At 49.6% G+C, this 13,092-nt stretch overlaps 1 protein-coding gene across 5 annotated transcripts; it reads left to right on the forward strand.

Annotated features, from left to right (window-relative positions):
• The first annotated feature begins 3,681 nt into the window (after positions 1–3,681).
• LOC148665353 (uncharacterized) lies at positions 3,682–11,020 on the forward strand. Of its 5 annotated transcripts, none has more exons than XM_088631596.1 (7): positions 3,682–3,876; positions 5,046–5,082; positions 5,814–6,013; positions 6,339–6,493; positions 7,143–7,531; positions 8,322–8,530; positions 9,265–11,020. In XM_088631596.1, exons 2-7 carry the CDS (start codon positions 5,067–5,069, stop codon positions 9,475–9,477), a joined length of 1,182 nt encoding a protein of 393 aa, XP_088487722.1. In that variant the 5' UTR covers positions 3,682–3,876; positions 5,046–5,066; the 3' UTR covers positions 9,478–11,020. The 5 variants fall into 5 exon arrangements, with proteins under 5 accessions (XP_088487722.1, XP_088487720.1, XP_088487724.1 ...); XM_088631594.1 differs by having other exon boundaries at positions 3,683–3,876; positions 5,043–5,082; XM_088631598.1 differs by having other exon boundaries at positions 3,691–3,876; positions 5,043–5,082; positions 9,170–11,020.
• The last annotated feature ends 2,072 nt before the right edge of the window (positions 11,021–13,092 follow it).

Raw genomic sequence — 13,092 nt, forward strand, 5'->3', positions numbered from 1 at the left:
CACAGAGGGTGGTGGGGGTGGGGAACAAGCTGCCCAGCCCTGTTGTTGAAGCCGATATCCAGCTGTGTCCTGAGAAAAGACTGGGTGAGGTCCTCCAGTTGTTTAACACTGCTTGATTGTTTAACATCAATAAAGTAAACAGACTGCCTAGCAGGGCCAAGTGATTAACTATCCTGCAGAAACAGCAGAGGCGTTGTAGCTGTGAAAGAGCTTTTCCCAGTACTCAGGGTGCAACAGGGACCATTACAGAAGATCATTTGTGCTTTCTGCCATAAGACTTTACATCCCAACTACAGTATGTCTGGGCTGGGGCAGGGGCACTGACCTGTTGCAACACCATACCTGTACTCCTGAAACCTGATTCCTCTGTAACAACTGATGCTCTGTGTTACTGGCGCTCTGTCAACATCTGGTTTATAGTGCAATAGGTGGAAGTGGAATGGGAAATTCATTTATTATTCACAACTGTTCAATAGTTACCTACTCTTTGCAATGTGCTTGGGAGTTTGTAATATCTATACTGTCTATTACACCTTCCTTGTGTTCTGTACATTCATTTTTTTGCTTTGTGTGCCTTTTCTGTTTTGTTTGTAATTCTTTATTCCATTTCATTTAGTTATTGTATTGTATTACTGTATTACTGTATTACTACATCTGTACTGTGCTGTGTTGACTGTGCCTGGCTGCTGTAGCACCTGAATTTTACCGGATGAATAAAGTACCTATACGTCTTCCTCCTGCCGGGAAAGTGGGGAAGGAGCCAGCTGCCTCACACTCCGATGGCCATGTCTTGGGAGATGCTCAGCTGGTCCAGCTCTTGCAGGGCCCGGTCGTACTCCCTCTGCAGCTGCTCTGCAGACAGATTGGAGGGGCGCAGGGCCAGGAAGCTTTAGGCGTCTTCGCAGTGAGAGAACTTCTCCCCCACACTGGAGCAGCAGGCACACAGCACCTGGAAGGACTGCTGTGTGTGTGTGTGTGTGTGTGTGTGTGTGTGTGTGTGTGTGTGTGTGTGTGTGTGTGTGTGTGTGTGTGTGTGTGTGTGTGTGTGTGTGTGTGTGCAGAGGGGGTGTCCTACACTGACAGACTGAAGGAACTGAGTCTCTTTAGTCTGAAGGGGGTGTCCCACACTGACAGGCTGGAGGAACTGAGTCTCTTTAGTCTGAAGGGGGTGTCCCACACTGACAGTAAAATGTTTTGTTTCATGTTTTGTCAGTGACAGAGTACTCGTAAGCAAGGTCCCCATTTCCTGAGGGATGAGTGTACAGTATGTTCGAATATCAGGTTTTCCACAGCTGGAGTCAACTTCAGACTGATATCATCTACTACATTCATGATGTCTGGAGGTTTGGATTACAAGTCCTACAGAAGATAAGTCCTTTTACCTTTCAGGAGTGGGCTCAATAAAAAAATAAAAAAATAAATCATAAAAACTCTGCTTTACAAGAATCTGGAACACAATAAAAATTCAGTTCGTTTTTTTTTTTGGCATAATTTTAAATTAATACTAACATGGCAAAATACCAAACTGGAGGACAGTAAAAAAAACAAAAACCTGCTCTCATATCGAGTGAAAGAGAGACAGTGCTCAATACGGAGACGGCTGGGCTCACACACTCACAGAACGCCAGAGGACATGAGCAGGAGGGGTGTGTCCACCTCAGTAGCCACAGTAAGATGATCTGGAGTGATCTGAAGCTATTGAAGGGGCATGCCAGAACACGCCTCTGGCCTCCAACACTCCCACCCCCTCCAGCAGTGGCCTCTGTTAGCAGGATGCTCTTAGCATGCCTTCCCTTGAGGCCCCGGGGACGACGTCAACCCAGCGGATGTCTGAAAAAGATCAGAGAAACAGGAGCTCCGTGAAAGGGCAAATGGAACTGAGAAACAGAGACACTGCTTTACACTGAGGGGGGTGGGGGTGGAGAACAAGCTGCCCAGCTATGCTGTTGGGAGCCGATAACCTCGGCTTCTCTCAGGACACAGCTTGATGAGCTCCTCAGATCAATTAACTCCTAAATACTGAAAAGGCCGGATATTCTAAGCTTTATTAGGATCATATTGTTGTGTTTAACAAAGTGCAGATATGAAAATACGCACCATAAACGATCATCGAAGTCCTAGCCACTGTTATACTTGACGATATTCCAGCAGATCAGCTGGCATTGTAGAAACCAAGAGATTCGAGCCTGAAGTGTCCGTTCGTCCAGCCAAGCTTTATAGTAGGCATACAAGGAACCACAATAAGGACTATAGTAGATGTAGTAGCTCAGAGGGGACATGCCTCTACACAGCTTATATATACACGTTTCTCTACACCCTCCCCCTCCTGTCTTTGAGGTAGCTTTCTCAGGACACTCCCAGGACTCGGAAAGCACTTAAAACATTCCTTTCTTGTCAGGAGTTCAGTGTAAACATTCCCCATTTGGGAATTTGGGACAGGAAGTGAGAAGCATCTGTGCTCAAGCCAGCGTGAAGGTTAGAGCTTAGCATGTGAATGCAGCAGGAGTTCACAGCTCCTGCCACTATCTGGGTACAGGGTTACACACTGATTCTGCTCACAGACTCCATCAGCACGTATGGTGCTGAATCCTGGAAAAGAGTGAAAGTCTGATTGAATTTATATTATAGGCTCGGTTCAATTGAGGTCTGCGGATCATTGTTTCCTGCTTCATTTAATTCGTCTTTATCTCAACAAAATGTCATCCAAATAGCCTCAGGCCATCGGGGAACTTCTTAAAATCACATTTGGGTATGTTAACAGTCAGCATTTGCGAGTGCAGAAGTCAATCTAAAAAATAAGGATTCAGTTTGTCTGGCTGGTGTCCAGTTTCAGTTTTTCCCCAGTATCATACTGCTCATGGTGAAGCACAACCCGGGGCTGGGGTATAAACTGCACGAAAGTGGGTTTAAAACTGGACAGCAGGCGCTTCTTTACACAAAGGGTGGTGGGGGGTGTGGCCAGCGGCCAGCTCACCCTGCAGCGCCCAGCTGGCAGTCCCCCCCCCCCACTGGAGCCCAGCAGGTGTGAGCCTGGTCAGTACCTGGAGGGGAGACTCCTGGGAAAAACTAATGAGACGTCAAACCGACGTCCTGACTCTCTGTGGTCATTAACAATCCCGGGGTGCCCCTGGAGAAGAGTAGGGGTGTTACCCCAGTCTCCTGGCCCAATTCCCCCCCTGGTCTTTACCCATCATGGACTCCTAATAACCCCCCTCTCTGAACTGGCTTCATCCCTCTGCTCTCCTCCCCACTGAGAGCTGCTGTGTGCTGAGCGGACTGGAGCATCATCCAGGTGGGGCTGCAGGGGATCCCCGTGACCTGGGAAGAGCTGGAGAGTGGAGAGTCCAGGAAAGCGCTATAGAAGTGTAAGGAGTTATTAATTATTATTAACAGGCTGCCCAACCTGTTGTTGAAGCCTCTCTCGGGACACAGCTAGATGAGCTCCTCGGAACAATTAATTCCTCACCAGCAAACAGGGGGCGGAGGGGTCCCACGGGCTGAACGGGCCCCTCGTGGATGCAGGTGTGTTCACACGGAAGCTAAGGCGGGACGCGACAGAGACTGGGGACGCGCCCCGAGAGACACAGACGGGTTGGACAGCGGACGGTTGAGAAAAGCCGACGCCTGTTCTTATCTTGACTGGCCTGGAAAACTCCCACCTCTTCAGAAATCACCCGTTTCAGCAGGAAAGGCTGCGTGTCGCGCGGGGTGAGGGGTTCAAGGGGAGGAGGTAGGCGGGGCCGCGTTCACACAGGTCTGTATCACCAACCTGCCCCACTTCCTCCTCCTCTCGCACGCTTTTATTCCTCTCACGCTGCGAAGATCAGATCCTTTTCAGAAGCGCAGCCGGCTATGCGCGTTTCCAGCAGCTCCTCGGTGCGTATTTGAGCTCGGTCCTCTTCTGCGTGGCCGCTGCCCCGCGCGATCAGCTTACCGGTGCTGACGCGCTTGATCGGGCCGGCCTGCGGGTTTGCGGGTTTTGCTCTGCATTGTGTGTCGGGGTGGGTACGCCGATATTAATCCACGATCCAGGGTCACACGGACGCGCCGATCCTACGCGAGCACGGAGTGTGTGTGTGTGAACTGTGATGGACTGGTGTCCTGTCCTGTGTGTGTGTGTGTGTTTTAAGCAGGCTTAAAAGTTAATTCCACGCCGAAACGTGGACAGAAAAAAAAACCCAGCGTGTGTGTCCGTTTCTGCTTTTCTGCGTGGAATGAATCCCCGCCGCACTCTTTCACGGTGCAGGGCTGTGTGTGTCTCGGGGTTCCTGTTCCAATCAGAAAGGTTCAGATCTGCGTCTGTGGGGGGTTCTAATGACCGATGCGTAACGCAATAAGGTTTAAAAAGGGACACGCGCGTGGCTTTCTTTCGGGTTCCCCTGTCTCGCGTGAAGAGCACTAGAACTGTCATTCAGTAGGAATGTGCAACTTCACTCCGATCCCCAGCAAACGCGGTAGAGGCAGCAGCTATAAAATAAGATGAGATGTCCGTGAGATACACAGACAGGGAGCTGGGGGTCAGAGCGCAGGGTCGGCCATTTATACAGCACCTCTGGAACAGTTGGGGTGAAGGGCTTCCTCTGCCGGCCGCGGGATTGGAACCGGCAGACCCTGAGGCACAGAGTCACCGCTCCGCGCTCCGCCCCTTTGTATATAAGGAATTAATTCATTAGATACAGCGAGGCACCGGCAGAAACACACCAGCGACCCTCTACTCGCCAGCGAAGAAGCAAACACGCATGCTGGAGCTGCCCCTATAATGAAGGACCCTGGAAAAAGTTTCCTCTTACCCAAAAGGGGGGTACAGGTCATATTATTCAACCCCCTTACACCTATATAGCGCCTTTCCGGACTCTCCAGCTCACGGGGATCCCCTCCACCCCCCACCAGTGTGGAGCCCCGCCTGGGTGACGCTTAGGGTGACAGAGATGCAGGGAAAGGAAGAGCACATACTGACCACAGATTTTTTTAAAAAACGAGGGAGGGAGAAACCAAGCTATTTAAAAAAAAAACATTTTAATCTCCGTCTCTCTCTTTTCCAGAAGTAAAGAAGATCAGAAACAAAAATGGCGGAGAACAAAGGTAAGTGTGTTGGTACCTCCGAGGTCGAAAAAAGGATCACCGACTGCATGCCATGTGCGTGACAAGTCGGCTTAAAGATCAGACGCTGTTAAATGAAGGAACTTCTCATCCCGTTATATTATAAGGACGGAAGTCTGAGAAAATCAAAGATGACGTTCTTGAGCAGCGTCAAGTGAGATCTAATTTACAAAATCGAAAATAAATGCCCCCCAAAACATTCCCGGTTACATGCTGGTTATATTATCCTCGGGAATCTCTTCCTTATGTCCAAATGGCTTCAACTGTGGGAACGCGTAGACCTGATGGAAGTCTGATAGGACTTAGGGCGCCCTCTGGCGGAAAAAGGCCGAATTATCAGCGGCTCGGCCCTCTTCAACAATGAGGCGTCCTCAAACAACTAGTAAAAAAAGTTACTCGTTACTACTAAAAGACCCGCTTATTAGATCTCGGTTACCACCATTTCCTCATCGATGTTCTAGAAAATTAATTTTTATTTTTGGATTTAAGTGAAAACAGCGCTGTGGTTCCCCCTTCGGGAATGGCGCAAACTCCCGGCTCTTTCCTCCCTGTTGCTGGGACGAGCTTTTCCTACAGCGGCCGAGGCAGCTGCATTTGAACGCTCTCCTCCCCTCCTGTCTTATCCGTCTGCCAGGCTGTTTTTGGCGGCCCGCGGCGGATTTTAACGTGGCCTCCTGTCCGGTTTCTCTCTCTCTCCCTCCGCCTGAGTGCAGCCGCAGTCCAGGCCGGTTTTCACGCGGTGCAGTCGGTGATCCAGCTCCAGGAGCTGGTCTCCGTGGTGCAGAAGGCGGCCGTGCTGTTCAAGGTGTCCTACTTCAGCCTCTGCCAGTACCCGGATCTGGAGACCAAAGTCCACCAGCGGGGGACGGAGTCGCGCAAGCTGTGCATCTCCACGGCGGCTACGTTTTTACAGGTAGGCAACATACCCTTTAAATATCATTATTGCTGGCCCATCAGCACTAATAGTGATGCTCGTGTAGTGGACCACTGCCTGGAAGTGTATTTAAAACTGATGGGGGTGGGGAGGCAGCACGTCTGTACACAAAGGATGGGGGTGTGGAACAACCTGCCCAGTCCATGTGGTTGAAGCCGATGCCCTGGCTCCTCTCCAGACACAGCTGGGTGAGCTCCTCCAGTCAGGACAGGAGGCTCTTCTGTACATAGAGGGTGGTGGGGGTGGGGAACAAGTAACTTTACCTTTCTCTCTCATTTCCGGTTCTTCCCCCCCCCCCCCGAAGTGCGCCAACGTGGGGACCGACATCATGAAACGGGTGTTCCCAGCAATTCGGCAGGCGGTGAGGGACCAGCAAATGCAGTCGGCCCGGGTCAGCCTGGAGCTCTCCAAGACCCTGATCCAGAAGATGTGCTCCGACGTGCAGAACGTCGTGGAAAAGTACGCATCTTTATTTTCTCTGGGGAATTCCAGCTGCGACTGCTGGGTCTGTTGATGCTTTCTTGGGAAAGGGGGTTAAATATCATTCTCATCATTTTAATCAGAGTTCAGTCAGTCTCAAGATGGAAGGGTTGAACTGAACAGCTGTGCAAATGGATAAAGGCTTTTGAACGATACGTCAAGTCTCACGTTCGTTTCCCCCCCCCACAAGGCACTTGTTTTTCTCTGTCGTGAGAACATAAGAAGGGCCAAGTCCTCTTTTTCATTTCTAACCGGTCTAGCCAGTTTTAATGGTTCATGGATCCGAGGCTGCAATGGTGCGAAAGTAGCCAGTTTTCAACCACAGAGCTGGGCAGGTTGTTCCACACCCCCACCACACTTTGTGCAAAGAGGTGTTTTCTGTTCTCCGCTTTCAAATGCTTTCAGATAGTTTTACACTCCCTTCAGACTAAAGAGACTCAGTTCCTCCAGCCTGACGGTGTGGGACACACCCTTCAGACTAAAGAGACTCAGTTCCTCCAGCCTGACGGTGTGGGACAGACTCTTCAGACTAAAGAGACTCAGTTCCTCCAGCCTGACGGTGTGGGACAGACTCTTCAGACTAAAGAGACTCAGTTCCTCCTGCCTGTTCTCTCTCTCTCGACCGCAGGTACGAGAGCCTGAACGGCAGCGTGGCCAGCACCTGCAGCGATGTGAAGGCGGTCCGCGAGAGCGAGCAGCAGGAGAGGGAGAAGAAGACACAGGAGGCGGAGGCGCTGCGGGCGCAGGCCCACGCCCTGAAGGACCGGCTGGCCCGCCTGAACGAGGAAAAGGCCCGGGTGGGCCGGCAGATCCAGGACAAGCTGGTGGAGAAGAGGCGGCGCCAGGGCGGCTGCTGGGCCTACAGCGACAAGAGCAACAACGCCCGCCTGAGCGCCCTGGAGGGCGAGCTGCGCCACCTCTACGGGCAGGACAACCGCCTCACACGGGAGATCTGGGACAACGCGGCCGAGCTCAACCGCATGCAGGCCGTCTACTCCCAGGTGCTTGTGGAAATAGGTAAGCGTGCCGATTGAGGGGGGTGTCCATGCCTGGTCCTGGACTGGTGTCCTGTCCAGGGTGTGTGTGTGTCCTGTGATGGACTGGTGTCCTGTCCAGCGTGTGTGTGTGTCCTGTGATGGACTGGCGTCCTGTCCAGGGTGTGTGAGTGTGTGTGTGTGTCCTGTGATGGACTGGCGTCCTGTCCAGCGTGTGTGTGTGTGTGTCCTATGATGGACTGCTGTCCTGTCCAGGGTGTGTGAGTGTGTGTGTGTGTCCTGTGATGGACTGGCGTCCTGTCCATGGTGTGTGTGTGTGTGTCCTGTGATGGACTGGCGTCCTGTCCATGGTGTGTGTGTGTGTGTCCTGTGATGGACTGGCGTCCTGTCCATGGTGTGTGTGTGTGTGTCTATGATGGACTGGTGTCCTGTCCAGGGAGTGTGAGTGTGAGTGTGAGTGTGAGTGTGAGTGTGAGTGTGTGTCCTATGATGGACTGCCGTCCTGTCCAGGGTGTGTGTGCTGTGATGGACTGCTGTCCTGTCCAGGGAGTGTGAGTGTGAGTGTGAGTGTGAGTGTGAGTGTGTGTGTGTGTGTCCTGTGATGGACTGCCGTCCTGTCCAGGGTGTGTGTGCTGTGATGGACTGCTGTCCTGTCCAGGGTGCGTGAGTGTGTGTGTGTCCTGTGATGTACTGCTGTCCTGTCCAGGGTGTGTGTGTGTGTCCTGTGATGGACTGCTGTCCTGTCCAGGGTGAACCCTGCCTTGTGCCTGTTGCTTGCTGCCCACCGTTCTCCCTCTCTCCCTCTCCCTCAGGGAAGCTCGGGAAGCCCAAGCAGCTGCAGGAGGTGCAGCGCTGCCTGTCCCGCGTCCAGCAGATCCTGCTGAGGCTGCACAACTTCTGCGACACGGCTCGGGTGGCCATCGCCAGCCTGGGGCAGAAGACCGAGGCGGGAGAGAGCTTCCTGGATTACATCCAGGACTTCAAGGAGGAGTACCTGAAGAGCCTGGATGAGGCGGAGCAGGTGGGTGGAGGGGCAGAGGGGCAGATCGGTGGTGTGATTTTCTCTCCCGAATTTCAGTGGGAGCCTCCGTCAGTCAGACGGGTAGCTCTCTACAGTAGCTGGAAATAAGGAAACTACGATATTTTAGGACAGACATTCATTTTAGAGTTAATAACTGCCATTTTTCTCCACACATCTACACACTGTGAACAAATGCACACTACACACATTCTGACTACAATGGCACCGTACACATCAACACAATGCATACACTCAACTGATCTGACACAATCGCACTCTACACCCTACTATACTGTATACATACTACACACGCACAAACATTCGTACTATATCCATCAACACAACGCATACACACTACACACGCACACACATTCATACTGTACACATCGTCGCAACGCATACACACACTGTACACACAACTGATCTGTATTCACAATATACACAACGACACACTACACATGCATGCACATTCGTACTACATACATCAATGCATACACACTTTACACACCACTGATCTGTATACACAATACACACAACCACACTCTACACCCAACTATACTGTATACACACTACACATTTGTACTGTGTACATCAATGCAACACATACACACAATTGATCTGCGCACACGCACACTGCAGTCCTTCCAGGTGCTGTGTGCCTGCTGCTCCAGTGTTGGGGAGAAGTTCTCTCACTGCGAAGACGCCTACAGCTTCCTGGCCCTGCGCCCCTCCAGTCTGTCTGCGGAGCAGCTGCAGAGGGAGTACGACCGGGCCCTGCAAGAGCTGGAGCAGCTGAGCCTCTCCCAGGACATGGCCATCGGAGTCTGAGGCAGGAGGACGAGGACCGGGAAGAGCTCCCTCACTGCCTCTGCGCTTCCTGCATTATAATGGGGTCCCTGTTTGGCCATCTGTCTAGTTTCTTGACGATGTCATGTGGTGATTTATGATGTCATGGAGGATGGGAATCGCTTTTCCCTGCTCCTGGGGTTCTGGTGAGGGGTTATCATGCAGACTAGGATCAAGGCTAGGGTGTTGCTAATCTACAGCAGGGGGGTTTGGTTATGTCCATGTTTCTAGTGTGACTGCAGAAAATTTCAAATGCACCTTTTTGACTATGTTCATTAATGGCATTTGGACAGCTTAAGTGAGGGAGGTGACTGTCACATAGCTCCACAATGTCATACTTGGGATCCCCCACACACGGTGTAATTCATGTGCCTGATCCCCATCTGTATGGCATAAAATAATGGAACTGCACAATAAAATGGTCTCGTCTGTGATACAAGCTGCCCAGCCCTGTGGTTTAAGCCGATACCCTGGCTTCTCTCCAGACACAGCTGGGTGAGCTCCTCCACTCAGAACAGGAAGCTCTTCTGTACACAGAGGGTGGTGGGGTTGGGGAACAAGCTGCCCGGCCGTGTTGTTGAAGCTTATTCCTTCGCTTCTCTCCAGACACAGCTGGGTGAGCTTCTCCAGTCAGGACAGGAGGGTCTTCTGTACACAGAGTGGGGCGGGGGTGTGGAACAAGCCGCCCATCCCTGTGGTGGAAGCCGAGACCCTGGCTTCTCTCCAGACACACCTGGATGAGCTCCTCCAGTCAGGACAGGAGGCTCCTCTGTACATAAAGGGTGGTGGGGGTGGGGTACAAACGTACCCCTCCATTTGACTAAACAACCTTTTCTCCATATCCCTGCTTTACCCTGAGAGCCAAGAGGGTGGAGTCCCATCCAAATAACAAAAGACAACACATCTATTCAACTGACACTCAGAGGTGACCGAACACATTTCAGGTTTACACCCCAGTTAAACATGCCTTTCCTTCATTTCAGATCGCTCTGCTCCCCATGATCTCTGAAAACCCACTCTCACACACCACGCCCTCACATCGCACATGGCTCTACATTCACCAGCTGTAATACAGCTACGAACAAAGACAGACATTGAAGTTCGCCATTACTAAATGACATTCGTATTAGTTCATGCATGTATTAATGTTCACTGGAAAGCAGTTTCAGTTAAATATTAATATGTTCCCATCGACAGCTGCATAACAGACTCATGACAGTAGTGACCGTATTATGTCCACCCTATCTGGGGATGTTCTAATGTGACTCCAGCTGCTTCAACCACATGAAGAGGTGATGTCAGTTCGTTCCCCTACTTCAGTAACCACTAGAGGGCAGCAGCTCTTGCTCTGAGTTCGCTGAAAGAGAGACTTACAGAAGACACAGGCACAAGAACGGAGCCTGGAGAGATGTTCAAATAAACGCCGCCCCCCAGGGAGACCCGACTGTGTTAGAGCCTGGGACCTGTGAAAAGAGTCTTTTATATTTCTATTTAAGTGATTTTTTTTAATATTTATTTTGTATTGCTGTACGCATCTTAATTTTTCGTCTATTCTGGTGTCTGGTTTTCTGTTTTTTTGGCTTGTCTTGGACTGCTGTAACACATCAATTTCCCTTCAGGATCAATAAAGTCCTATATATCTTCTGCTCTGTTTTGTACCTTACAGAATGATGAGTTAAAAGCTAAGTCAGCCATTTACAGAGCAACACCCACACTAACACAGATGATTTTTTTTAAATTCCCACAACAGATAACAGTATATTCAAACAAAGCAACAGCAATATAATAAACCTGACAGGAGCTACTTTAACACCTCACGCTCTTTCACACTTCAATTCTCTCAACAGATGGGCAAAAAAAAATTCCAGCAAAGAGATAAGACTTTTATTGTCCCCTGAGGGAATTTTGTATGGACACCCAGCACTCCTGTACATTTAAATAGCATGCACAAAAAGAGAGAAGAAAATAAAATCATTGCACATTACACTATTACAAAAAATAAGAAAAACACTGCACATCATTCTATTGCACATGTACAGTAGAACACATAACATGGAACGTTTATAACACATCGCAAAAACATATTGCACTCAGGTGGGTTGTAAGAGTCAAAATTGTTTATCCTTGACATTTTTGTGTTGACAGCTGTAATGCATAGTGGAACAAAGGAATCTTTGTATCCATTTCACTTACCTTTGGGAACCCTGAAACGTTTGCCCGAAGGAAGAAGTTGGTATTCAGGGTTGAGGATGTGGGAAGGATCTGATATCATTGTTCCTGTCTGTCTGATTAGGGATTTTTCAAAGATGGCCTGCGGGGAGGGCTGCTGTTTCACTCCCTTGACCTTGAAAGCTGTCTGGATGAGGCGGGTCATTTGCCATTTAAAATGAACTGATAGATGACCGAACCACACTGAAATACCATATCTGATAATGCTCTCGATTACAGCTCCAGAGACAGATAAAGTGGGTGACCGCAGCTACTGTCTGCAACACTGTGTGGTGTGAATGATACAGGGTGTAAAGACCTTTTTCAGACGAGCTGCGATCAAATGATCGGAACACATAGGAGACGAAACTGGAAATTAGACCATCTAACAACCCAGCAAACAGGGCTGAATGGATAAGAAAACCCATAATTAATGAAGAAATATAAGGTAACCATATGAGGAATCACAGGAGAAAATATATGAAATAATTTAAAAAACAGGAGTATAACAGTGGAGCTGATGTATGATATGCAAACAGACAAAAGGAAAAAAAATCATTGTAAATGGAAAGAAAAAACATTCTAAGCAAGAAATTATTCTGCAGACTTCATGCTGTCAACACTAAAGTCAATTCAAGTTAAACAGGGGGCTAATTTCAGCGGCCACATTTGTTGCTTCTGGTCTTAAGGCTGAATTCCAGTTTGGGGTGCTGCTTTCAGTTCATTACAACTGACCCGAGCAGGAAGGGCAGCCCCTACATCACAATTCTCGCGAGCTCTCACCCGTGATGAGAGCAGCCTTGCGCTGATCTCCACAAACATGGTGACCATACAGGACTTGCACAACGTTCAAGAATTTGTGAAGGTCTCGGAATTTCTCACATTTTGCAGTACCCTCAATAATTTCTTCTGAGACGGAGATTTAATAACTGGTTGGAGACACTGGGGCAGCAATCCCCGTTTAACACTACAAAGTGTACATTGCCACAAACAGAATACGTGTTCCTAAAAAACGTTGCAAACGCAAAAGATTCCCAATAGCCTCTGAACACAACTATAAAGTTTACTTTTACAGCGGTGAATCTATTTGGTAATAAACAAACAAGCCAATAGCATAATACCTTAACGCCCTCGCCCAGTGGTGAGGAGGAAGCGCACCTAGGCGCTCATAGTACCGCAAAGCAGGCTGGGAGTTGTAGCCGGGGGGAGTCTGAGGGTCAGCAGGATGATATGTATCTGCATACGTAAATATTGTGATAGTAGTTTTAGTGTCCTGTATAGCTCTATAAGTGTATAGCCCGAAGTTAACGAGTTACCACCCTAACCATGTGTAAGTGTTCTGTCGGTCTCCTCATGTGTGTATAGCCTGTGTTTGGTTTTTGTGTGGTTTTGTTTGGAGAATAAAGCCGTCGCTTGGTTTACGATCATGTCTCCACTTGTCCTTTGTCCTGAGGGAACCTGAAAAATGTTACATTGGTGTCAGAAGCGGGCAGGATGGACAGACCATG

This window comes from Lepisosteus platostomus, chromosome 5 (assembly GCF_059453375.1).
Source record: "Lepisosteus platostomus isolate fLepPlt1 chromosome 5, fLepPlt1.hap1, whole genome shotgun sequence".
In the NCBI taxonomy this organism is placed as follows: domain Eukaryota; kingdom Metazoa; phylum Chordata; class Actinopteri; order Semionotiformes; family Lepisosteidae; genus Lepisosteus; species Lepisosteus platostomus.

What these genes read in the sequence shown, in the direction of transcription:
- LOC148665353 (XM_088631596.1), top strand. An exon ending in CGGCGGCTACGTTTTTACAG is followed by an intron (nt 6,014 to 6,338) that starts GTAGGCAACATA and finishes CCCCCCCCGAAG; the next exon opens with TGCGCCAACGTGGGGACCGA. An exon ending in GTGCAGAACGTCGTGGAAAA is followed by an intron (nt 6,494 to 7,142) that starts GTACGCATCTTT and finishes TCTCGACCGCAG; the next exon opens with GTACGAGAGCCTGAACGGCA.